The sequence below is a fragment of the Microcebus murinus genome, chromosome 11 (assembly GCF_040939455.1).
Source record: "Microcebus murinus isolate Inina chromosome 11, M.murinus_Inina_mat1.0, whole genome shotgun sequence".
NCBI lineage: Eukaryota > Metazoa > Chordata > Mammalia > Primates > Cheirogaleidae > Microcebus > Microcebus murinus.
The window spans coordinates 11,162,118-11,189,520 of NC_134114.1; the positions used below are offsets into that span (position 1 = coordinate 11,162,118).

General features: G+C 49.2%; 1 protein-coding gene across 1 annotated transcript in view; it reads right to left on the bottom strand.

Moving 5' to 3' along the window:
• ANKH (ANKH inorganic pyrophosphate transport regulator) overlaps positions 1 to 27,403 on the bottom strand; it is a 148,216-nt gene that overhangs the window by 19,083 nt on the left and 101,730 nt on the right. The window contains exons 4-8 of the mRNA XM_012790261.3: positions 25,711 to 25,794; positions 19,142 to 19,312; positions 16,415 to 16,549; positions 14,184 to 14,276; positions 10,057 to 10,152 (exon numbers count right to left, since the gene is read on the bottom strand). Of these exons, the coding sequence (XP_012645715.1) occupies positions 10,057 to 10,152; positions 14,184 to 14,276; positions 16,415 to 16,549; positions 19,142 to 19,312; positions 25,711 to 25,794 (579 nt within the window). The remainder of the gene's footprint in view (positions 1 to 10,056; positions 10,153 to 14,183; positions 14,277 to 16,414; positions 16,550 to 19,141; positions 19,313 to 25,710; positions 25,795 to 27,403) is intronic.

Below are 27,403 nucleotides of genomic sequence, written 5' to 3' on the forward strand. Positions count from 1 at the left end.
AGCACGGCGCACGTCCACATCTGTGTGAGACACGGCGACGTGGGGGGAGACCTGAGAAACGGGGGGCTGGAGGAGCCAGCACCCGGGTGTGTCACAGGAGCAGAGGGAATGCTGGCGTCCTGAGGGAGGACACGGGATTCCCGCATACACGGGGTAGGCCTTTCTAGTCTGAGGACTCCAGAATGCAAACTCCAAATGCAAAAGCATTTGAGCTTTTCGGTGTCAGTCGTGGCACAAGTTTGCCCTGCAAGGGGCTAGTGGAGATGCACTAGGTTGATTATTCAATTAATAAAAAGCTGAATAAAAAGCAAGAAGTAACCTAAGTCTGACATTGGTACTTCCATCTGATGCCATGATGCCTGCGAGGGCCATGTGCGACTTAAAGTCTGTCCTTGCTGGCCTTTTCTAATGTGTGGTTGGTGTCCACAGGGCTGTCTCAGACGTCTACTCAGACGACTAAACATATCAATTCCTCTCTCTCTTTCCATCCAGCACTGCAGCGTTTCTGAATTAGCTGGAGAGCGCTGTCGAAGGTTCCGAGCAAAGGCCATACATTAGCTAAAAGCAACTTCAGTGCTGCCTGCAGGTGCTGGAGACACCCAGGCCCCGGGAGAGGGAACCTGGTAAAATCCTTGGGGGGAGGAGTGTGTTTTGATTGTTTTCTTTTGTTCCTGGGTCGAATGGCATCTTACTTCATCAAGCACACAAAATGGCCATTTAGCATACTAATCGGGGCCTCCTTGTGCTCATTCACACACTGCTGGACATAGTGGCCTCTATTTGGTATTTTCTGGAGATCTTTTGAGATGAGTTACAAAAAAAAATATTTTAAGAAGTTTTGCATGGGCTTCCTGGGCTCTGAGCCTGCGGCAGACAAGTAAAGCTGTGGTCCCTCAGGAGTGTCAGGCCACCGGGAAGGGGCTATGGGTGGAGCCCAAGGTGCTTCAGAGCGTTTGAGCAGGTGCTGAACTCAGAAAGCTGAAGAGCCATGAACGCCACATTCTTGAGTTCTCCAGAGTGTTCATGGCAAATTCTTGTTGGGAGTGTCCTGACCAAGCACCTTGTGATTCCTGCACGTCCTGAGGTGCTTGCTCACTGGGGAAGAAGGAAGTCCCCAGATGGTTTTTTTTTTTTTGGTCTTTAAGCTGAGACTAATAAAAACAATTTTTTAAAAAAGCCACAGAGAGTCATAAGCCATTATTCCTGGAAGTCCATTAATGAAGTCGTACTGAGCTACTTTGCCACCAGGTGGAACAACAGTTCAGGACTGACATCTCCCTACGATGACTCTGTTTAAACCGGTGAAAACCGCAGGAGCAGGGCTGGAGAGCCACGACTTTGAGGTGGGGCCGGGTGGGCAGCACCGGGAACGTGCAGGCATCTCCGTGCTCGGAGGGGCTGGTGACAGGCTCAGGGTGCAAGCAGTATCTTCCCCGAGGTTCTCACACTCACTCAGGTGGGGGCCCCACGTGTATTCTTTGCAGACCACAGGTATGAACTGACACATTAAACTGAAAATAAGTAGTTTTTATAATTTCGTGCCAAATCAGATACCATTTATAAGGTTCCAGTGGGAATTAGTAGAAGGGATCAAGATTTTGAGGCAATGTGGGGGAAAAATACAACCGAATAAAATACAAGCAACTTCCTTTTCCTGAAAATTGGGAAAGTATTTTGAGCTTTTCAGTGTTAGTCGTGGCACAGGTTAGCCCTGGATTTAGCAAGGGCCTTGTTGAGACTAGATTATTCTCAATTAATAAAGAGCAGAATAAAAACAAGAAATAACCTAAGCCTAACACTGGTACTTCCATCTGATGCTATGATGCCAATAATCACCCTCCCCAAAAAAGCATCAGCAAAGATGTAATTAAGCACATAAATGCAGGTACAGTGCTGCAGTCCACGGAAAGTATTTCTAAGCAAATTCTCTACTCACATGAAGAACCTGGAAATAACATAATAGAGATGAAAGGGGCAGCCTTGCAAAAATAACAGGAAAATACCTAATCCCACAATTTCCTAGTGACAGTGAAGGAGCCATCCTATGAGTTCTCGCGCTAACAGGTGCCCCGAGGGAGTTCTGTTTTGCACAAGTTCTGAAAAGAGCAGAATGGACAGATGGAAAAGAGATGTACATCTTTCTCCTGAAAATCATTTTTGAGAATCTGCTTTTACAGAGTTCCTGAGAAAACAGCAGGAGAACGAGCTACAGCCACCACCACATCTCAAGCACAGAGTCGCATCTCCTGCGATAATCCCTTCTCCGGGGAAAGGCAGGGGAAACAGCTCTTGGACTTTTGACATCCTCCTCGCTGTGTCTGTCACCTACCTGCCGCCAAGACAGACAGGGGCGGGGGCCGCAGTTTCTCGGCTGTGCCCTGCCATTTTGCCACCCCCTTAAAAGCCTCAATAGCTGGTCCTTCCCCCTGCCCAGGGAAAAGTCAATAAACCCTTTTTTTTCTATCCTAATCTTTGTCTGCAGAAATCTTTCTCAAAGTAAGATGTACAACGTTTGGGGGATGGACACACTTGAAGCTCTTACTCGAGGGGGGGCATGGGCAATATATGCAACCTTAACACTTGTACCCTCATAACGCGCTATAAATAAATAAATAAAAGAAATCTTTCTCAAAACCCACATGCACTAGTTCTCCACCCTAACAGAGACGTGGTGTGGAAACCAAAGGGAGAGAGAATCCGAAAAGAAAATAAGTCAGTTGAATAGCTAAACATCTGGTTAATCAGTCCATGTGGCCTTAAGGGCTGACAAGAAGCAGCTTTTCTTTCAGAAACAATGGTATCTCAGTTTGCCAGGGCTCCTGACACAAACGACCACAAACTGGGTGGCTGAGAACAACAGGAAAGTACCTCTCACGTTCTTCAGCCGGAAATCAAGGTGTGGGCAGAGCTGGGCCTGGCGTCCACCAGCTGGGCTGCAGCCACAGAGCTCCAGTCTTCACATGCTGCTCTCCCCATGTGCTGTCTGCGCCCAAACTCCCCCTCTTCTAAGAATACCAGGCACACTGGCTCAGGGGCCCACCTTACTCACCTACCCGAACTCCACCTTAGCCCTATTTCCAGATAGAGTCACATTCTGAGGGACTGGGATTAGGACTTTAGCATAAGAACTTTGGGCAGACACAAAACAGCTCCTGACAATGAGAACAGAAGGTTCTGGGTTGAGTGCAGGTTTGCGGTCTCCCTTTTACCACCACTGACTGCAAAAAGCAAGGCTCAGCAAGCTCCAGAAAGATCCTATTTTCAACTTTTAAAGAAGAGCTAGATCCAACAGCCACTGACCTCAGATGCCCTTGCACTCTACTGAGCAAGGCCACGTGGTCGGACTGGCACACTGTGCCCGTGTGGCACCCTGGCAGGGTTCCCTCTCTCTCTGCCTTAAGTGACAGCAACACACGCACCCACACGCGCCCACACGCGCCACACCGAGCAGCCTCCGTGTGTTGAAGCTGATGGAGGCCAGGCATCAGGTGGCCGGTGGGTGCAGTCTGGGGTCCCTGGCACTGTCCCATGACCTCGGCATAATCTGGATGTGGGTGTACAGGGCCAACCCTGGTGACAATCCCACTCCACATCTGCCTTCTTGGAGCAGGTCAGTTCACCAGAAAATCAATCTGTGGAATAACCAATTTGGTCAATTGACAATTTGTCAAATTTACTGAGTTCTTAAGAACTTTTCTCTTTTAAACTCTTCTAAAGGTTAAAGCAATTTCTTCTGGAAGGGTTGTCCGGGGTCTCTGGGGCATCCTCATTCTCCCCATCTGTCTGTACCCCCACCTCTGCCATTCTGCTCCATCTTTCTCAGACTTGTAACCCCCTCTCTCTTTTTCTTACCATAGTCTTTCCCCACTCCCCTTCTCCTCCTGACCTTCCCATTACTCCATCTCTCTGACATTCAGTCTTTCTCCTTTCCCTGATCTTGCCCTCCCCCCTCATCTGACTTTCTCTGGGCTTGGCATCCAGGGGGTGCTGGGTATGGCTGTGTAGGTTGTTCACTGCACAAAAGTGCCCTGGTGGCTGCGCTTGCCAAGATCCATCTGGATGGGTGCCCGTTTCCATTGTGTGCAAAAAAGATCGGGAGGCCTTAGCAGCAGCCAAGCCTGTGCACAGATTCTTCTCCACCTCTCCTGGAGCAGAGGGGCCCCCTCTCTTGGCACCAGCTCCCCAAAGCTAGAGCAGCAGGGAGCCTGAGAAGAGAAACACCAAATGTTCTTAAAAATGCCATTGTGAAGTCAAAATGGAAACTAGTCAACTAAAAGTATCCAAAGCTGTTAAAACTTCCCCTTTTAATAGGATTTGCTATGAACTTCAGAAAGAGTTAAAAACAAAACAATACAAAAAAAAAAAGGCCCATGTTTTAAGTAAATCAGCAAATTTGGTAAATTTAGCAGCCTGATTTGGCTTTCACAGAATTAGCCCAGCCTCCAGGAATAGGGAAGTCCGTTATCCTTTTGGGATACTACTTCTCCACCAAAGGACTGTTGGGAATACATGGCCCACCATGGTTAGTAGTTTCTACTTTACCCCTAAATCTAGAGTCTAGGAGGGAACCATGAGAGACCTCCCCCAGGGAGCTTAGGGAGGCCGGGTTTCTGTCATTTAGCATTGTCAGCTCCCTCCTCCAAGCAAAAGGGCAACTGCTGTGCCTGCCCCACGCCTGTGAGCTCACTGCCTCCTCAGCCTGTGGTCTTTGGGTCGTCTACCGAGAGAAACACAGACTTTTAGGGTCCACTAATTATCACTGCGCTCTACAGTCAGGCCCATGGATGATGGAGACCACGGCTCTCCGGGAAGGTTCAGAGCGGAGTGGCCAGTGGCTCCGACTCCAGCACCAGTGGCCACCTGTTTGCATCTTGCATTGCTAGTCTGCGATGTCTCCTACACATCTCCACGCGGAAGCAGACCCTTTGAAGCTGTTCTTCCACATGGCTTTACACCCTAGATATTTTTGAACTTTGTTTTCCTTTGCTTCAAGCAGCAGCTTGTCAGTCCGCAGTGGCCTTGCTAACCCGGGTTTGCACTGTGTCGCTCCCTTCTTGCTACTGAGGGATTCATTGTCACCTGACAGGTGTACTGTCCTGAAGCTAATCTTTTGGATTGACTAAAGAGAATCCCTGGTCCTCATCCACCCCCACTCCATCACATGGTTCCAAACCCATCCTCCCCCACCCCAGCCGCTCTGAGGACTGACAGCAAGATGCTGATAGAAATGGAAAATACGCTCCTCTGAATTCACCTCCTCCTCCAAACTGGGCAGAAGACATTTGCTGCTTTTCTTGAAACTGAATGATCAAAAAAAAACAAAAAAAAAACCCTTCCAGATAAGAGTATGAGGGCAGGCCAGGCGCAGTGGCTCACACCTGTAATCCTAGCACTCTGGGAGGCTGAGGTGGGTGGGTCGCTCAAGGTCAGGAGTTTGAAACCAGCCTGAGCAAGAGTGAGACCCCGTCTCTACTCAAAATAGAAAGAAATTAATTGGCCAACTAAAAATATATATAGAAAATGTTAGCCAGGCATGGTGGCACATGCCTGTAGTCCCAGCTACTAGGGAGGCTGAGGCAGGAGGATTGCTTGAGCCCTGCAGTTTGAGGTTGCTATGAGCTAGGATGACGCCACGGCACTCTAGCCCGGGCAACAGAGTGAGACTCTGTCTCAAAAAAAAGAATATGAGGGCAGAGCCAACCTTTGGAGTAGGATAGATACACTACATTTAAAAACCTACAATAAAGAATAAATAAACACGCATCACTGTAGCATGCTGAGATATTAGTCTCTTATTAGCCGTCAAAAGTGACACAGCTGTATTTTTCATAGGCAAAGGTGGATATTGAACCCAAAATGTCACAGCCTGAAGAGTGAGCCTATTCCAATGGAAAGAGTGAATTTTTGTTCTGGACAGGGTAAGTTTTCCTTTGAAAAGCAGTTAGTACCACTGAGTCACCAAGTGTCTGCAGGATCCGTGGGTTCAGCCCTTCTCGAAGACCCAGGCACAAGAGGCGGCCTCCCCAAGAAGCCGGGGACAGGAAAGCGCCACAGCTCACGTGAGGCCGCGCACAGAAAGCCGTGGAATCAGCACGAAGCTCATACCTCGCACCTAAAACCATCCACTGAAATAAGCTCAAGGTGTCCTGCCCGTGAGTGTTTCCATGACCTCAGCTACCTTAATTTCCTCTCATCAAGAAGTTTTAGGCCGGGTGCTGTGGCTCATGCCTGTAATCCTAGCACTCTGGGAGGCCGAGGCGGGCGGATTGCTCGAGGTCAGGAGTTCGAAACCAGCCTGAGCAAGAGCGAGACCCCGTCTCTACTCAAAATAGAAAGAAATTAATTGGCCAACTAAAAATATATATACAAAAAATTAGCCGGGCGTGGTGGTGCATGCCTGTAGTCCCAGCTACTCTGGAGGCTGAGGCAGGAGGATTGCTTGAGCCCAGGAGTTTGAGGTTGCTGTGAGCTAGGCTGACGCCACGGCACTCACTCCAGCCTGGGCAACAAAGGGAGACTCTGCCTCAAAAAAAAAAAAAAAAAAAAAAGAAGAAGTTTTAAAATTTGAAAAACGAAAATAAAAGGCCTCTTAAAAGCTTTATAAAACAGGATAAACTGATCATGAATGAGAGCACTGTCACTCACCAAAGGTAAATGCCGAACCTTCTTGACCCTTGTTCCCCAGTTAAGAATTAGGTGATTCATACGTTTATTATGTTTATTAACCTGTCATTGTGCCCTTTCTCTGGTGTCAGGCAGATGCTAGCCCTGGGGGTAAAAGGTGACACGGACTGGACCCTGCCCTGTGCCGTTCAGAGCCTGAGAACAGCGACACATGTACACGCATGAATATAAGTGATATAAAAAGGCACGTGCACATTATGATGACAGTTTCATGTTCGATTTAGAAAAATCTCCCTTTACGTTTTTCCTGTGTGCCTTTACGTTGCCCAGGCTGGTCTCAAACTCCCGGCCCCCAGCGATTCTCCTGCCTCGGCCTCCCGAAGTGCCGGGGTTGCAGGCGTGAGCCACCTCGCCCAGCCTCCACACGTCCCTAACCAACACTTCCTCTAGCCGAGATGCTGGATCAGCTGAGTGAATCGCTGTAAGGACAGCGTATGTAAGACGCTGCCTAAGCTGTAGCTTTTAACACCATGGCTTTTAACGTTGAAGAAAACACCGTTTTCAGGCATGGCAGCACGTGCCCAGGTCTGGCCTAAGCACCAGGATTTGTTCCCGTCCCCCTGGGAAGAGCACAGTTCAGAGGGCAGGGCCCTGGAGAACAAGCCCAGAAGGCTTGGCTCTCGCAGGTTCTATTACTAGGTATTTGCACAAGTCACTTGTCCTGTTTGAGTCACTTCCTCTTCTGAAAAATGATGGGTTTTGACTAGCTCTTCTCCAAGTTCCTTTCCAACAAAGGATTCTGAGTCTCTCTGTCTAAGGTGAACATTTACCCCGAGACACTTCAAGGTACAGATGGTTTTTAGATCAAGGAATAGAATAAAGTAATAAATGTCTATCTGGGAAATATAAGCATTTTCACAGATTGTGGGTAATTATTATTTCAAAACAAACTTGTTGCAGAATCATTTTTTTTTTTAGAAGGTACAAATTACTGCCTGTGAACTGAAAGGGAGAATATCTTTAAACCCATCAGATTCAACTCTAGCCGTGGGCAGCTGTTTAGACACAGTAGAGGAAGAGAGAGAGGGGTAAGTTTGGGTGGCAGAGCCAGCACCAGGCCAGGGCTCCTCGCTTTGGATGCAGACGACATCCAAGTCACAGAGCCGGGCAGCAGAAGCAACTCAACTCTGGACTTCAAGTCATTTAACAATCTCGAAGTGCTGAGGTTTGTTCCTGGAATAGAAACCTTCACTGTTTCTGCCTAAAACATTCTTTTAGACAGTTTCAAAGTTGTTCAGTGTTTTGCTAATATTTTAGGGAACTATGGAAAAACTTACACACCCTAGAGAGACACAGAGCCAGCACGGAGCAGGGCCACCCGAGGACCTGGCCGACTCAAGCAGAAATTCAGAAACTCCCCCCGCAGTAAGGCAGCCCTGGGAGGGGTCTCCGACCCACCCCACGTTCCACAGGGGACAGCTGGTGGGAGGGGCTGTGTTGGCAGCGACAGGGGCAGCCGAGGACACGAGGTCATGACTCAGCGATGTCAGACTTGTTCTGTGATGGGCTATTTGTCTCTGTTGTCCTTGTGACGGTCTAGTCAGGTGTTGGATCGGTGGATTGAATATTAAGCTACAGACTTTCGAAAATATTAAGGTACAGGCTTTCAAAATCGCGTGCAGGGCTTGATTTGAAAGGACCATGGATGGGCTCGTCAAGCCCAGTGGTTCTTGTGCGGATGGTAAGAAAAACCACAGTTCCTATGTTCCTGTTATCAGCACAACCCAAATACTGTGGCCCTATGTCCTCTTTATTAGTTACTGATGATGACAGCTGCACACAGGCAGACCTTTCTGCGGCACACCTATGCTGTGTGAGTCAATACTACATTCTACAGGACTTGAAGGGAATTGTTGCCACAACAAACAGGGACAACAGAGCTGAGTCCAAAAGACGATTTTTTCTTTTTATCCTCTTCTTATTGCTATCTTTTTAACCCACAGGGCACGGTCTGCAACGTGTGATTGTTTATAAATGTCAGGGTTTTTGCTACCATTGATAAATGTTCTAAACCAGCAGTCCCCAACCTTTTTTGGCACCAGGGACTGGTTTCATGGAAGACAAGTTTTCCACAGACTGGGATGGGGGGATGGTTTGGGGATGATTTAAGCACATTACATTTATTGTGCAGTCAGACCTCTCTGCTAATGATGATCTGTATCTGCAGCTGCTCCCCAGCGCCAGCATCACCGCCCCAGCTCCACCTCAGACCATCAGGCATTCGAGTCTCATAAGGAATGTGAAACCCAGATCCCTCGCATGCGCAGTTTACAGCAGGGTTTGTGCTCCTAGGAGAATCTAATGCCACCGCTGATCTCACAGGAGGCGGAACTTGTGTGCTGATGTGAGTGATGGGGAACGGCTGTAACTACAGATGCTCACCTCCTGCTGTGCAGCCCAGTTCCGGCGAGTGGCCCAGAGGTTAGGGACCACAGTTCTAAATAACCTTAAGTTATATACCCCATGGCCTTGGGGTTATAAAGCATGTACATATTTCCTCCATGATTTTTGTTTATTTGTTTGTTTGTTTGAGACAAGGTCTCTGTGGCCCAGGCTTGAGTGCAGTGGCGTCATCACATCACAGTTTGCAAGCTCAAACTCTTGGGCTCAAGAGATCCTCCTGCCTCAGCCTCCAGAGTAGCTGGGACTACAGGTGTGTGTCACCACACCTGGCTAATTTTTGTATTTTTTGTAGACATGGGGGTCTCGTGATGTTGCCTATGCTGGTCTCCAACTCCTCGGCTCAACTCATCCTTCCACCTCGTTCTCCCAAGTGCTGGGATTACAGGTGTGCGCCACCGCACCTGGCCTCATCAATGTTTTTTGTTTATTTAAGGTTGTGCACAGAGACACCAGTGGGCCCTGTGCATGGCGCGGTGTCACCCAGAGGGGTCCAGATAGATGGGGCCCGGGATCCAGCAGGGCTCATTAAGTAAGTGCTGAATGAGGGCCTCATCGGCTACGTCAGCAGAAATGTATCTGCAAGGGAGTTTTACCCGGAAAACGGAAATAACACTGAGTACATTTAGAAAAGGGACAGGGATGGTTCCAAAGTTGGCTCTGAATGTTTAAAAAAATGAGCTGGGAATTATTCAGCAAGACCAGAGTATTATTCAAATTAAAGGCAAAGCCTGCCTTTCTCCAGCAGATAAGAAGTCCCAACAAATGCCAGAAGCAGATCCTTTTCTCCTGGATCCAATGGCCTCCTTCAGTCACTGGTCACATCGGGACAGGAACATGCACGGAGAAGGCTGCTAATCAATCCAGCAGATAGCACATTTCGGAATGCAAGATTTCTCCCTTTAAAAGGGTAATTTCCTCCTTTACAAAAACCCAAACAGAGACAGACAGACAGACAGACGCTGTCCTTACCGTCAGGGATAAGGCCATGCAGACGAAGGTGAACTTCTTGATGTGGGCTGCTGTGACCGTGTTGCTCGTGCTCACCAGTTTATTGCTGGGGTTATTCTGGGGAAAAAAAATGACAGTCGTGACTGGGCTCCCGCTGACCCTTGGCTATCCCCCCCCCCCCCCGCAAATCTTATAGAGCATCCCGTTTTTGTTTTCTTTGACTCATCTGCAGTATAAGTTTCAAGTGACAGCTTGCAAGGCGGCTGCCACATGAGTCTCTGACAGCTGTCAGGTTCCTGTACATGAACACTGGCCACAGCGAATCCTGGATGCAACGCCCAGCAGTGTTGCCTGACTCAGTCCCTGCCTCGCCCAGCCCAGGCCTTGGCTCTGAAGCCTGCTCTCGGCCCCAGCAGGGCCTGTGCCCAGCTACCATGGGCATCTCCCTAAACGCCACAGCCCTGCTCAGCAACCTCGGGGTCCCTAGGGTTCTGCTCCACCAAATGGACATAAATTCCGCTAGGCATTCAAGGCCCTGCCCAGTCGTACCCAGCTTCATTTTCCAGCCAGCATTACTTACTTCTCCACCTATATCCCAAATGGGGCCTCCTGCCCTTCCCCTAGCACACCTGTGCTTTTGTTCCCCCTTCTCCTCATGGATCTTCTGATTTTCAAAAACACCCTTCTCTTTGGGGCCCATCATCCTTACAGCCCATCTGTTCCCTAAAGCGTCTCTGACTTTTGCCTTCCAAGCTGACTCTGGGTCCCACCTCCTGTGACGCTGATGACTCTGGAGCTCTCTTGAGGCAGGCATCGTGCCCTGCCACGTGTTCAAAGCCTGGTGAGGTCGTGTGCACTTTGAGCTGTGCATCTTGCCCATCTCTTTAGCCCCGAAGCACTGAGCACAGTCTTTGGGTAGAGAAGGTGCTGCAAGAGCACTTGCTACATTGAATTTTAAGCAAATCTGCAGGTGGCTCCAATGTCCTCCTGCACAGCAGCAACCTGAGGCTTGCCAAGGCTCTTCCCACTAAGTGTACTCCTCACCCCATCAAAATGAGCCCCTGGCCCCTTGCTGCAAAACCCAGCAGAGAAAAATACCCCCTGCCTCATTAGGGACCCAGTCAGTCCCAAAGCCCACTCACAAAAACAAACCCATATACCTGGTTCCACATCCAGCCTCATAAAAGACTGACCTGCACAGCTATGACAGGATCCACTTGGAAAGAGCTTTTGATTTTCCTTTACCTCTCCAATCCCTTCATCTGTGGAAGCTATGAGCACCAACCTCTGAATGACTGTACTTTTTCTTGAGTCTAGCCTCTCAATATATGTTTGCTTTTTTGAATAACAGACTGCTGCTATAGCAAAATACAAACCCCAGCGTTGGAAATCTCCAACTCCACTCAGCTGGGGGTCTGCAAGGGGTGCCCTGGTGGGGCTGGTGAGAAAGAGGCCCACGTTGGAAAGAATTAGGGAAGCTCACCAGAACACACACAGCCACAGTGATGGCAACAGCTCCTTCCAGGGCACTGCTATTTGCAAAACAGCAAATGTGTCCACAAAGACGGTTAAAATAAACTAGCATGTTTCATTAGATTGGCGCTGGTGTTTCATGTCGTTTGCCCACTCTGCTCAGAAACATGCTCTTTCGCAGGTAACTGCCCATTAAAGAGAATTTGTACTAGTGGACACCTCTCTCGGTTCAGGTTTAGCTAGAACTTCCCAAAGGCACGTGAGCGATTTTAAATCCTCAAAGAGGCAAAGGATTTCAATTGTCAATGAAGCACATTCTGAAGCCCACACAGAGGTGTCTAAGATTCGGGTGAACAGCGGCATTCACACACACGGCTTGGGGTAGCTCGCTGGGGTGCCTGGAAGCGATGGGTGAGGTTTTAAAAGGAGTCTGAGTAGCTTGAATTTCTGGCTAGAGGTATGCTTGTTAAAGGCATTTTTTCAAAGCTTCTAACCTCTGTGATCACGAATAAAACAAAGTTTTTCTTGGATGCTCCTACTGAAACCATACAGTGCTGTATTGTTAAGTTTTATTACTTCGAGGTGGCCAAAAACAATTTCAGATGAGACTTTGGCAGCCAAGAGGTTCTAACACTTCAGCACCTGTCCTTCTCATCAAGTTTCATTCGATAATCATCTGATGCTCCAGGAGCTAGAACTGAAATTTACCAAGCAGGCTTATGTCCATGTTGTTTTTCTAGGACTCATTTCTATACATGTGTTCCTTGAAATGAAAACAGTGATGTCTACCTAGAGACTGAATTAAACCCACTCAAACACAGAGTGTCAGCTCTCTCCAGCGAGTGACTCATGCCTTCTGAAGTCCACTCTCAAAGGCCTGGGAAGCAGGATCAAAAGCATATTTTAGGCTATGGTCTGCATCCTTTTTTTTTTTTTTTTTTTTTTTTTGAGACAGAGTCTCACTTTGTTGCCCGGGCTAGAGTGAGTGCCGTGGCGTCAGCCTAGCTCACAGCAACCTCAAACTCCTGGGCTCCAGTGATCCTTCTGCCTCAGCCTCCCGGGTAGCTGGGACTACAGGCATGCGCCACCATGCCCGGCTAATTTTTTTATATATATATCAGTTGGCCAATTAATTTCTTTCTATTTATAGTAGAGACGGGGTCTCGCTCAGGCTGGTTTTGAACTCCTGACCTTGAGCAATCCGCCCGCCTCGGCCTCCCAAGAGCTAGGATTACAGGCGTGAGCCACAGCGCCCGGCCTATGGTCTGCATCCTGATGTTGCGACTGAGTGTTTCCAGTAGGGGGTGGGTCCTAGCTATGGTCTACTGAGGAAGCTCCACGCCTAGCAAAGGGCTCTGGGCCTATCTCCCACTGGGTCACGTGGTGGGGTCCCTAATGCATGCCAAGGTGAGTTACTCTTCATGAGGGAGCGCAGGTACAGAACAGAAGAGGAAGGTGACGGTGGCCTGGGGGTCTGGGCTGTATGGAAGAAGACTGCGGGAAGCGGAAATGAGAGCAGGTGCGTGTGTGTTTGCACGCGCATGCGCTAACAGGGAGACTCCGCGGGGGATCACAGAAGCAGACCAGGCGCCGGAGGGACAGTGGGTGATCTCTCTCCACACTTGATCCTCCATCTCCACCTTGTCCCCACCACAGGTGCTCGGGGGATGCTCTCGGGTCAGGGTGCAAGGTGGGGCTGGGGGAGGGGGCAGTCAGAGACCTCTCCCGGGTCCCCACAACGCAGGTCTTGTCCCCTCCCTGCAGCCCACACACAGTTTAAAGCAGGGCAAGAGGTTTCCTCTCCTCTCTCCACAGGGCGCTTGTTGGGGCAGGGCAGAAAGACGTTGGCACTGGCTCTGAGCCAGTTCTGTAGGGATTCAAGGCAAAACGGTTGCTATAAAGGGTACAAGTGGCAGTTTGTTTGCCACTTTCCTATTTTTCATTTAAAAACATAACACACTATTTTGGGGGTATGTTTCGCTAGCGATTTGTGGCAGAGTACAAGCCTATGGGGTTAAATAATAAAGCTATAATGAAATAGACATTTATTGAATGACAGCAGCACAGTCATGACCAGGCCACAGGTCAGGAGGGTGACGTGCCTCCCACGCTGGGGAGGACAGAGTGGCTGTCAACAGACAGTTGCTTATTCTTCTGCCAGAGTCGGTCTGCCTTCTCAAAACCATGCCGGACCCCAGTCTTGCGCTATGGACAGCGTGAGCAACCGTGTAGACCAGCACAGCAGCAGAGACCCGTGTGGTGTGAGCTCAGGCACACAGATTACTGTCTGTTCCTTAGCCAGGTGGTATGTGGTCGGTAAAGTGTTAGTTTAGAGAAACAAACCACAGAAACAAAATCCAATATATAAAGTTCTTTTGAGAGCTTGTTTTCCCTATTGCAAACAATTTCTCAGTAGGAATAACCCTAAAAGTGACCCTGGGAACATGGGCGTGGAAAAGCATCATGAGGTCAGCATCAAGGCAAGCTTAAACGTGCCCTTGTTATTTTCTGAAGGAAAACAGTCCACAGTTACCTTCGACACCCCCGACACCACATGAACCTCGTAAAGGGAGGTAAGATCGAGAAACGACGAAGTGTCCGTCATCAGAGAGCCCTGTCTATCGAACGTCATTTTAACAAGTGTGCTTCAGACACTGCCCCGCACGGGCTCTCACCTTGTCAAAAGCAGGATAGACAGCGCGGATTTCCGTCAACCAGCCATACGGCATGTGACCCACGGGGTACGTGGCTGTCAAAATCGCCACTGCCTACAACAGAAGAGTCAGCAGAGTTAGCGTGGGCATCAGCGGAACGTGCCCCCAGAGCTGCTGTGTGTTACGTGGCACAGTGAGCAGTCTCAGATCCCTCCACCCTGGGTGACAGCCATCGGCCAGCCACGGGACGGCCTGAGGGTGTGGAGGGTAAGGTCTGGCCACAGGCCGTGCTCTGAGGTCCTGCACTGTGTCCCTGGGAAGGGGGCGAGTGAGCTAACCGAGGGGACGTGAGACAAGGACAGTGTGTATGTCTTGTATGTCGTGTATGTTTTATACGAATCCAACAAGTTCAGATCCCAGGTTTGGGAAGCCAAGATTTCAAACCAGGTCCACCAGCTTCCAGAATCTTTGGTTGTTCCATGGAGCCCATCCGAACCTCTGGCCGAGCCCTCTTCCTGGTGCTCCAGAGGGAACTGTGGCCCCGCCTGCTCTCCCGAGGGTCTCTGCTCCACCTCTAAGCACCTCTCTGTCCTTCGGGGTGGCCGGCACCGCACGTGTTTGACTCTGCTTCCAACGCAGCTCACCCCCGTATGCCCTGTCAGGATGGCCCAACTTAGATTTTTAACTGAAGAAAATTCAGTGAATATTGCATACAGGAAGATATCCATAGGTTTCTGTGAGAGTGAGAGGGGCTGCTTTTGTGTGAAGGAAAAGGAAGAAAAATGAAAAGGAGGCATCTGAACCCACGTTCCGGCAGCAATCAGCTCTAACTAGCTGGCAGAGGCTTCATCTATTCTAGTTAACAGGACGGTGACGCACAGGTGTGCCAGGAGCACGAGGCCAGTTCCCAGCTGTGGCGTGGAGTGGCACAGTTTAGTGGAACAAAAAAAAGAGCTCTGAAGTCAGGCAGACCTGGATCCAAACCTTCACCTCGTGGCTTCCCAGCTGTGGGAAGCAGGAAGCCTCTCGGGGTCTCCCTTCCTGCTTCTCCAGGGGGACAGGAATCCTAATCCCATCTCAGGGGTTGTCGGGAGTCAAGGAAACGTACATACATGCCTGGCACATAGTAGATGACCAAACAAATGTCAGCTGTGTACCCCACAGGCTGTGCCTAGATGCCACTGGGGGCAGTTCTGGAATGGCCCTAACCCCCAGTTTGTCGTGGGAAGATGGAATTCTAGCACCCAGGTGATGCGGGTCCCCTACTTTTCACTGGGAACTGAATTTCACTTGAACTGAAAAGTTGAAGCGCAAAAGCTGCTATGGTAGCCACCCAAGATGACATTTGTGATTCAAAAAACAAAATCCAGGAACACACCGAGGCAGGAAGAAAGCATTCTGCTTTTGATTTACGGGCTTCTCTTTCCAGGCCAACGTGAGCGGCTTCCCAGGACATGGAAACTGGCAGGCCACTCCCGTCTGGGGACCCGCTGACAGTGCAACGCAGGGCTCTGGGCTGCTCCCTGCAAAAGCCACGCCTAAACAGGAGCCCTAATAATGAGCAGCCTTTCGCCTTGCCTAGGATCGGCGGCTCCAGAGACAGGATTAGTTCTCCAGAGGGAAGTGGAGGGGGAGACAAATGAAGTCATTCTGTTTGTTCAAACCCAACTTGAGAGGGAAAAAGTGAGTCAACTCTCTCTTTGGAGTAGCTGCCAGTTTCCAGATACAGTTCTCGAGCTGTGAGCAAGTCGGTTGAGGAGATCGGTGGGGGGAGGGTGGACGGGGAGCAGGGAAGTCACCACGCTGGGTGGCTCGGGCGGGAGGGCGAGGGACAGGGGAGGGTGGGCCAGGTCGAGTCACAGGCTCCCAGCTCTGCACGGGGCACGTTCCATGTCCTCCGCAGCTACGGGGAAGAGCCACGTGCCGACGCCACGGGGAAATGGAGAACTGAGTGGGAGTCAGAGGCCAGGACGCGGACGCTCGCCAGCTTCCAGCTAGTTCTGTGTCTCGGTTCCCCATATGGTAAACTTCTGAGAAGGATGAATTAGACGTTTTCTTCCATAATCATAAAAATATAAAATTACATCACTATAAGTCACTGAAGGAGATCTTCGTGGCTTCCGAGCGTGACTGTGGCACGTAACTGAATCTCGTGGCACGACCTGAGCTCTCAAGATGACCCAGAAGTAAATTCTACCCCCCTCCACCCTGCAAGGTGATTACAGGTGCTCATGTCCCCACAAGTGCCCTACCTCCGTAGCCGCGGAACTGCCACCGAGGTCCCGGGAGACGAAGAGGTTGACAATAGGCCTACTGATTCTCTGCGTAGCCAGAATGAGAGCCAAAGGCCACCAGAAACTCAGCATCTTTCTTATGGTTGCATCCCCCTGCATTAAGAAACGGAGAAAAAGGTTTACTAAACTCTAGAAGCAGAATAGGAAAAAATATGATTGAGAATCAAAGCTTTTCCTTTTTATGCCAATCAAGAGCCAATTCACTACACTTAAAAGTAATACAAGGAAAATTCTCTGTAGACGAGCCAAGCTGAATTAAAATAAAATGTTCCATCTTATTAGAAATTAACTCAGACAGTTGGCAAGCGACTGTGAAATCAAAACACCCATCGAAGCTTAATAGATCCAACCACTATTTTCCCTACGGGGAACCTCTAACCAAGGTAGAACTCAACCCCGTGGCCTGAGAAACAGGTTTGAAATTAGTCTGTTTATGTCATCAAACTGACTGGCTAGAAGCCATGTTAATAAGAAGTAACTCTTAGAAAAAAAAAAAATTATGATTTATTTGGGAATCAGTCAGCTCATAGAAATGTGCCTAATTATTTCGGCACTGTATAAATCTACGACAGAAATTCTTACTCTTGAAGCTCTCATAGATGTCAAATAAACTGCTCAGAAGCACAAGCAGAACAAAAGCTTGGTAAAGGGCGACTTCCGGGGCCCTGCTCTTGGGGCCCCAGAACCTCGTCCACGAGTGTATAATAAAGCCACGTGGTTTGGCCCCCCTAAACAAAACAAAAACAAACAAACAAAAAAAAAGCTTGGTAAAGAACAAATGAGTGGCCGGGCGCAGTGGCTCACGCCTGTCATCCTAGCACTCTGGGAGGCCGAGGTGGGGCGGATTGCTAAAGGTCAGGAGTTCGAAACCCACCTGAGCAAGAGCGAGACACCTCTCTCTACTATAAATAGAAAGAAATTAACTGGCCAACTAAAAATATATAGAAAAAATTAGCCGGGCATGGTGGTGCATGCCTGTAGTCCCAGCTACTCGGGAGGCTGAGGCAGGAGGATTGCTTGAGCCCAGGAGTTTGAGGTTGCTGTGAGCTAGGCTGACGCCACGGCGCTCACTCTAGCCTGGGCAACAAAGTGAGACTCTGTCTCAAATAAATAAATAGAAAAGAACAAATGAGTTTTTAAGTCTTCTGCAGCAACGGTGTATATCTTTAAAGCCTGGCGTTCCTTCTGCAGTTTTGGTTTTGACTCTTCACGAGGGTGAGAGTCACACCATGGAACCACCGCAGCCACTTCACTGTATTCCCCTCTGCTGGCGGCTGACCATTAAGAGATGGAGTGCTGCTGTCACGACCAACTTGTGCTTGACCGAGTGATGGAAGCAACTACACAGGATCTCACTGATGGCCTGACCTCGGAAAGAGGTAAGCGGTCAGTACAATTACTGTTTTGGGGTGACAAAAGTAATGTGTGGTCCAAGTGGGAATTGGGGGAGGTGTGATGATTTTTTTTTCAGGGCCATATTTGTATCTGCCTTATAGCTAGATGCAGAGAAACCCAGTGATGTCTACTACCTGTGGGTAAGAAAAATTAGCACGCATGGAAGTCAGACATTGTTGATACTCAGGACAAACAGAAGGCCTTGGTCACTGGTGTAAGACTGCGTGTGTTACCGTTTCTGATTCAACTTCCAAGGCACAGGCCAAGCTCTGCCCTCTCCAAGGAGGCTTCTCAGACCACACTCCTGTGTCTGTCTCAACCGTGGTGGCTCTTACATGCGTACTGTGCTGTCTTGGGTTCGTGCTGACTGTCGCGTCTGAGTGGGTCTGATCCGCCAGACGGGACATGAAGCGGCTTCAGGGTAGAGAACATACCTTAACATTTTCTGTGCTGCCCTGTGGCACCTAATGCTCTGCTGGGTCCCCAGGAGGCGCCTGAATAGGAGGTTGTGATTGGCCAGTGCAGAGAGCAAACACAAAGCCTCGATCCCTGCTGTAAGATTAAGAATAATGAAATGTGCCAGCCGGGTGCAGTGGCTCACGCCTGTAATCCCAGCACTCTGGGAGGCTGAGGCGGCGGGTCGATCGCTCAAGGTCAGGAGTTCGAAACCAGCCTGAGCAAGAGCGAGACCCCGTCTCTACTAAAGATAGAAAGAAATTAATTGGCCAACTAATATATATAGAAAAAGTTAGCCGGGCATGGTGGCGCATGCCTGTAGTCCCAGCTACTCGGGAGGCTGAGGCAGCAGGATCATTTGAACCCAGGAGTTTGAGGTTGCTGTGAGCTAGGCTGATGCCACGGCGCTCACTCTAGCCTGGGCAACAAAGTGAGACTCTGTTTCAAAAAAAAAAGAATAATGAAATGTGAACGCAAAGGTATCATAGGCAAATGGTCAAATCTTTGTTGATGACGGAATAACTTCCGATAGAGGGTAAGAGAAACCATGTATGTTGCATCTGTTCCTTGGCCTGACATGACTTGCGGTGCCTCAGTCTCCTCTTATGGGATGAGGACGCTGGACAGTGACCCCCGCGATCACACACACCCATCTCTTGGAGTGCATTCTCCAACTGCCTTCTCCAGTGGCTGCTACCTAGCACTGGGTCTTTGCGAGTATGACATCGCGGCCAATTTGATTATCTGATTTCCTTGATTTCTCATTTTACATGGATGTGGAAGAGTTTACTCTACTCTGAGTATCCAGCTGTTTTCAAGGTGTGGAAGACGTACCCCCAGCTCCGGCCCACTCCTGTCGGGGATGATGTCGTGGATGTTCTTGTAGTAGCCCAGGCACAGGGTGGTGCAGCGCACGAGGGCGCCCATGTACAGGGACAGGATCGGGATGAGCAGCGGCTCCCGGCACTCCAGGTGACTGTGAAGCAAAATGGCTACGAAAACAACCTGCGAGACGGGGAGACAGGGGCCGGTCAGAGGGAGGCGAAGGCACCAACCAACAGACACGCGGGCCCACCCTCTCGAGCCCTGGGCAGACAGGTCTTCAAGTGAAAACCTGCAATTTGATGCAGAGGGGACTGAAACTCGGGCGATGACTCGATGTTGCTCCCATGCCATTCGGGTGTGGCTGTTGGGGACTCACTGGAGGAACACACTGATGGTTTTATTACACCCACCACGCAGATTCTTTGAAGGCAACTGCACGTCTGATTAAGGTTTTTGCTTTAAAAAAAATTTAAAAACTTTGGCCTCCCGCCCCCAAATGTAATCGAGCTTTGCCCTGTCAAGGCCGGATACTCAGCTGCATATGCAACCTGTGCCTGAGCACCTTTCATAAAGGAAACAGCAGTAGTGATCAGGAAAACAGACACTAACATTTGTAGGATGGGAGTTACTAAAACTGCTGCAAAAACCACCAACAGTAATTATTATAAAATAACCTACATTAAAATTTAAAATATAAACTTATAAAAGTGGAATCAGTTGAAATACCCAGGGTCAGGACAGATTGACATTATAATTGAGTGTCGATCTTTATTCAATGGTACCGTCTCTAAAGCACATTTAACGGCCAGGTGCGGTGGCTCACGCCTGCAATCCTAGCACTCTGGGAGGCCGAGGTGGGCGGATTGCTCGAGGTCAGGAGTTTGAAACCAGCCTGAGCAAGAGCGAGACCCCCGTCTCTACTATAAATAGAAACAAATTAATTGGCCAACTAATATATATAGAAAAAATTAGCCGGGCATGGTGGCACATGCCTGTAGTCCCAGCTACAGGGAGGCTGAGGCAGCAGGATTGCTTGAGCCCAGGAGTTTGAGGTTGCTGTGAGCTAGGCTGACGCCACGGCACTCATTCTAGCCTGGACAACAAAGTGAGACTCTGTCTCAAAAAATAAAATAAAATAAAATAAAGCACATTTAACAATGTATTAACCTCCTGGTGAATCAGAGACTCACCCCTGCCGTGGTCCACAGTCCTCCTGGGACCCACTCATTCAGAAGACCCCGGCAGCAAACACAGTGCAAAAGTAGGGTGATTTGTGAGGGGAGGTATATTTCTCAGCTACATCAACCTTAACAGCCAAATACTCATGGGAAAATAGGCATATTCAAATAGAATGCCACTCAGTGATCCTGAACAAAGGACTGTCCTAATCACTACATTATCAAGAAATCAGTGATGATGGAGAATTACGCAACAAGCTGGAGAATGAGCCTGATTTCTTGTATCGGTACATCCCACTCCACAGGGAACCCAGGAGAGCCGGCAATGGAGAGAAACGCTTCTGAATGAAAGACAGGGATTAGGTGCTACAGGTGGTTTGCTTATAGCACAGACCGACACGCGTGCCCCGGCTGTCATTCTGAACCCCTACAAATGAGACCCACCCTGTCACTGAATCACCAGGGGAGTGCAGGGGACAGAGGTGCTGCTGGGACACAACCTGGCTGCCAGGAGCACAGGCAACGCCCCTGAGCACACCCGAGTTGGGGGGACACTCACGCTCACGCTCACATTCACACTCACGCTCACTCTCACGCTCACACTTGCCAAGGATGCAGTGGGGTTCAGTGACGGAAATGAGGATGTGCATGACTTTCTCCATGCGTCCTGCTTCCGAGTGGACCAACCATAACGTGCTAATGGCAGGATGCAGAGGGACACCTTTGACTTCTACAAAACCTACAACGTAACCTGAGATGATGTTTAGAGGCTGAAAACTAGCTGTGTGGAAAATGAATGCGGTACTCGAAGGTGAGTACTGGGCGTGGTCTCCGCCAAGTCCGGAAGGCTCCGCAAGACAGGAGCCCGAGCGGCAGGACCAAAGCGGGATCTGGACGAGTGGGAAAGGGAGACATGGCACAAGAGGACTGAGGGTGGCGATGACAAGGAGATGCGGATGGGTCCGGCCAGGAGAGCCCGCAAGGCCCAAGCGAAGACGGGGCCGGCCTCCCCGGCATCGCGCAGACCCGCGCCAGGCGCCGCAGCACCCACCTCGGATCTGACGTCTCCGCGGGGGCCTGTACTGTTTATCAACTTAAACTAACAACACCTGCGCCTTTTGCATTTCAATCCAGAATGAAGATTCTGAGTCGGAGACAGCCATCGAATACAGGTCAGATTATTTCCGGAGGGGACCGACTTGTCTCGGTGGCGAGCAGGTGTGTGCTGGCCCCGACCAGGTGCTGGGATTCAGTGAGAAACAAGACAGTCCCAGACTCTGGTCTGCAGGGGCTCACGGTCCAGCGGAAGAGGCGGGAATGTTAATCGGTGGACGATGCTGGGGAGCGTGCACTGCAAAACGCCATGCAGAGCCGTGGGGAGGACGGGCGCACGCCGCGAGGGGGAGTGCTCTGCCGAGCGCTGTGCCGTCCCCGCGGAGACCTACAGCCTGCGCAGGGCGGGCAGCAGCCGGGAGAGCCGAGGTGGGGCATTTCCTCCTGGGCAGAGGGGGCTGCGCCTGCAAAGACCCCCATGGGGGTGGTCTGCCACACTGAGCCCTGAAAGGACGGCCTGTGGCTGGGGTGCAGAGAGCAGGGGGTGAGAGGACGGTGCCCGGGAGAGGCGCGGGGCCCCTGGGTCTTTAGCGCCTGGGAGTCATGATCAGGATTTTAGCCTTTTATTAAGAACACCAGAAAGTTATTTTTAAAGCAGGTTTAAGCAGCGGGGAGGTGGCCAGAATTTCACTGGGAAAAGATCACCTGACTACGGTGGGGCTGGGGGTTGGCAGGGCAGAGGGGCAGGGCCAGCGAGGCGGCTTCCCTGGCAGTGCAGGTGGGAGGGGACGACCCTTCGGCCCAGGGTGGGCAGGAGGGCTGGGCAGAGTGGGCAGACTGCAGAGATACCTACAGTTAAAATCTGAAAGGCTTGGGGATAAAGGGAGAGACTCTTCTCTGTTGGCTCCTGGCTTTCTGACCAGGTGGTAGAGCCACTGGCGAGCTCAAAAATGAAATGCCTGACACGGAGGGTCATTCGGTCAGGCTTCGGGTACCTTTGAAGGATCTAGTGCAAATGTCACGGGGACGTCTGGGGAGCCCTGTCTGGGGCCACAGGAGAGGGCTGGGCTACAGGTATCTATGTGGCGACCACGAATCGTGTCACAGATGGGATAAACCGAGGGGAGTTAGAGCCTTCACAAACTGAACACGCAGCGAGGAGAGGGGAGGGCTTTGGGGAACTTCAGCGTGTTCAAGTCGACAGAGGAGAACGATGCCTCCCGCCAGGAGAAAAACCAGGACTGCAGTGGGGTGAGGGCCGGCGGGGAGGAGTCCACAGACTGAAGGTAGCTAAAATTGCTCACTGGGGTTACTGGCGTGAAGGTCATTAGTCAGAACCATCTGGGTGGAAGTCAGCCTCGAGTAGGGAACAGAGTAAAAGGGAAGTGAAAAGACGGAGACAGTGAGCGGAAACCACCCTTCCGGACAGTTTGGTTGTGACGCAATGAAGAGGGGGAGGGACAATGGTAGGGAAGGAGGTTCGTGGGATCCAGAGAAAGCCTGGTGGTGGTGTGTTAAGAGGGCACATATCTGAGCTTGTTGACATGCCAAGGGAAATCAGGGGAGAGAGAAGGAACCATTGCTAACTGGTCAGTGGGTTCCTGAGAAGGCGGGGCTGGAAGTGGGCCGCAGGAGGAACTTCCGCTCTCCTGGGATGAAGGGAAAACGGAGATGACCTGGTTGGGTTTGAAGGTTTGGTGGCTGGAAGTTGAAGAATATGGTTGCTTCAGTTTACTGTGTGAGGTGGGAGAGACGCCCTGAGGCACGGGATAAGATTGTGCATTTGTAGCTTGGTCAGTATGTCCCACTGTGTAACTTTTTGCAGAAGCATTTTCTCCTGGGTGCAGGCGGAGGAGGGCGCATGATTTTGTCGAGAGGCTGAGATGAAAAGGCAGGAGATGGAGAATGTACAGATTAGGATCTCATCATCCTTGGGATGTCAGCTGACCTCAAAAGGCAAATGACAGCAGAGAGGTCAGAGGATGGGAGAACCCAGGGAAGGTAACCAACCTCGAGAGAATTCTCACTTGGATATTGAGCAGATGAAGAAAGTCTAGATGGCCATGAAATAAAACAAAAACAGCAGAACTTTTTCCCGAAACCCTTGCCAATATGAAAGACCAGAACATATAACTACTATAATAACGGTGGCACAGAACAGTCTGCATGTTTGAACAAAACGAAGAGCTTTTTCGTCCTGTTATATGAAACGTATGAACTCAATTAGCTTAGTACAATTTTTAAAAAAGAGAGAGCTGTCAGTGAAATTCAAAGCATTATAAATGATTTCCATTTATCATTGTTGATTACTTGTTATCTATGCCAAGGTGGCATTTCTGGGTACTTTGCGTAGGATCTATTTACTTACTACATAATTAGGTAACCAACAAATGCTTTCATGTAATGAGAGGAAACTCGGGAGTAAAAGACTTAAGAACAAAAAGAGAACTTAATTCCTCCAAACAAGTTGTGGTAGGAACTCAAACAATGAGGTTTAAAATAACTGTTCTGCCAGGAACAGCCTGAGGCCAGATGGCACCTGAAATGGGCATCTATGCTCCTACTAACCAGATTGTTTATTCTGAACCTGCCAGCCCTCCCTCCACAGGCAACGACCAGGATCAGGCTTCAAATTGAGAAGGAAAATGTCTGTAGGTGTATTGGCAAAGTATTTCCAGATAAGTGCATTTTTCCCCTCTGTCCTTGGATGCCTACTATCTTTATTTTAGGCAAAGTGAAGGGTTTTCTTTCTGTGTTTTTTCTTGCCTTTAAAAAAAAAAAAACCAGGCCGGGCGTGGTGGCTCACGCCTGTAATCCTAGCACTTTGGGAGGCCGAGGCGGGCGGATTGCTCAAGGTCAGGAGTTTGAAACCAGCCTGAGTGAGACCCCGTCTCTACTAAAAATAGAAATAAATTAATTGACCAACTAAAAAAAATATATATACAAAAAATTAGCCGGGCATGGTGGTGCATGCCTGTAGTCCCAGCTACTCGGGAGGCTGAGGCAGGAGGATTGCTTGAGCCAGGAGTTTGAGGTTGCTGTGAGCTAGGCTGACGCCACGGCACTCACTCTAGCCTGGGCAACAAAGTGAGACTCTGTCTCAAAAAAAAAAAAAACAAAAAACAAAACAAAAAAAAAACCACACATCTAAAATGTATGCTCACAAATGCTCATTGAATTGCTGATGCCAACGTTTGAAATCAAAGGTACTTCCTTAATTTAAAATTAAGTGATTAAGATGAATAAGGCAGTTTAAGTTCTTCTCTCAGAGGATGCTGAAAGTAAGACTGGGACAAAGTTCTCTAATAACTCTGCAAGAAAATTAACGAAAATATATCAAAGAATTTGGTTAGCTAGTACTCAGGCACACACATGTACAGTGTTAGCAGAAATTACTTTAAATTACTTTTAATAGTGATCCATGGTGTGAATGTGATTAATTTGGAGATTTAATTCTTGGTCTTTCAGGAGATACTAACAGTTCAGCAGTAGATTATTCCAACATGGTGGCTAAAAGATTAAGGTGCACAATGGGCGTAAAATGCATGGCAGTGTTTATAGAACAAAACTGAGAATTTGGAAGGAGGCTTAAAGATCATAGTCTAACCTCCTCTTCTGTGACAAAATCATTCTCCCAAGTCCCTGATTGTAGGAACTTAGTTTCACTTATAAATTTTAGCAATTAAATCTAATTTTCCACTAAAATTTTCAATGTGGTCTCCTTGATTGGGAGAAGGATGGACGGACATAGACTGGGGCTGCACACCAGCCCTCGGAGAACTGGACACAACAGAGAGTGGGTGCAGGTCGTCTTCTCAAACTGCATGGGAAGGCAACCAAACCAACTTCCTGGGTCTTTTTGAATGGGGAGAAATGACTCATGAATAGTGGCTCTGGATGGCCACAACATAAGAAACAAGGTTTTAGGAGTAATTCCCAAGAGTGATCGCTCTAGAACAGAGTGACAGACTGCATACTGCCAGGCCACGCAGAGGTCACCCAGCCAAGGGCACGGCGACCCTGTGACCACCCAAAAATGGACTGGGTATGACTTTATAGTCATCTCACATGCACACTCTTTAAAAATAAAGGTCAAAACCTCAATGCTGACTTTAAATTCATACATCTCTTATTCTAGCGAGAATAGGCATATTTTTTATTCCAAGGAGTCTCCTTCACTCATTCATTTAACAAACACGTATTGGCGTCTACACCGATGTAATAGCGCTGCCGAAACCAGGTGAATGCAGAGCGCACTGCCCAGTGAATGAACACAAAACATGCATCAGTCACACACACCAGAAGGGGGCTCTAGGTAGGTCTGATTGACGCACAGACCGTATTTACCTGAGCTATGACATCCGAGATTGAGGCACATCCCACCAGGAAACTGTACTTGTGTTTTAAGAGAATGCCAGCATGGGTCCATGCCTGCCAGAAAGAAAAGAATTTGGCATGAGATATACTTTCAGGATGACACTGTTTCTGGTTGTCGTGCTATACTAGGCATTCCTGAATTACACTTTATACCACCGCCCACCCCCCCAAAAAAACCTTAGCACAGTAGAGGTTTGATAAGTCTTTGGTTGGTATAATTATTGTAATTTGGTCTAGTGGCTAGTTTTTCCGCATTAGATTTGTAAGTGGAATGAGACTGCACATATTTATTTAGTACCAGTCATATGCGGGCTAGCACACCTAGCAGGAAGCTGAATGAGTACCATGAATGGAGAAAACATGACCCCTCTCTGGGAGCCGTCTTAATCGCAAAGCAGCTGCATCCTCCTCACATGAAGCATGTTATTATGAGGGCTCTAATTTGGTTCTGAGTTATTATTAATACAGTCATCACACGTTCCCACTGACTAATGAAGCTTCTACTGCTTTCTTGTCTTTGACTTTGGGCTGGATCTGATCTGACACTTTGTGTCTTTGAGGGAAATTAAGAGGAAGGTCCTAGAAGAGGAGCAGGCAATGAAGACCGCACCCCATCCCGCCCCGGGACAGCAGGTCTGGGGAAGATTTAAAGTTCATGGTAGGATCTGATTAACGATCATCCTCCTTAAGGCCGATTTGGACTGACAGAAATAACACCCCACCCAAGCTGCACACAATCAGACCAGTAGAATCCACTCCCTGGCTCTGTGTCCAGACTCTGTGCAGCAGCGGCTACTTCCCTCCCCAGCTCCTAGGTCCCCAGGGGCCAAATGTTAGAAGAACTGCAAACTGTAGACAACATTTGCAAACAGCAACCTGCAGGCTCTTTGCTGTCTGAGAGCCATCTGCACCACAAACTTCACAGCTTTCAAATATTCTCTCTCCCACCGACACATCAGGGCCCTGCTGCAGGGGGAGGAGGTGGTGTGCGTGTGGGTGCGGGGAGGAGGCGACCTGCTCTTTATAAATGTCCGGCATTTGGGTTTTTATTAGCAGTCTCTGACTGTTTTATTAGGGTCTTTGGGGGAATTTATGGAAGAAACATGGAAGAGAAGGGAACCAATCACAAATGTTCTGGTGTTACACTGAGTTGTAGAAACTCTCTCGTGGCAAATGAATACAGCCAAAGGGAAGTGGACTACTGGGTAGTTAAGAGTCTGCGATTCACTGTTATTAACAGTCCCAAGTTCCTGGAATTCTCTGTACATTGTAATTCTTCTAGGTGTTTAAATTTCCACTATGAACACAGATGGAGGACAGATATTAGAGCAATATCGTGGACTCTGCCCAGGAAGTCAGGCCTCAGCTCTTTCGGGATGTGAGAAAGATCACACTGTGCGGTTCTCCAGCTGATGGAAAAGCAGTATGCTCCCCCCACAGGCGAGTTCTCGCTGGGGGGAAGCCGGTGCTGGGGACTACAGCCCCTTTGTCTCCTCCTTCTTCTTCCTGAGTCAACTGTGTCACTCCTGAGTGCATGCATGCAGCAACAGGTAACAAAAAGAAAATCCAGGTCCCAGTGTTCAGATGGCCCAATCCTCCCACCTGCAGTGATGCCACAGCAATTAACCAGAACATTCACTCACAGCTCAGAGTTTAGTATTGA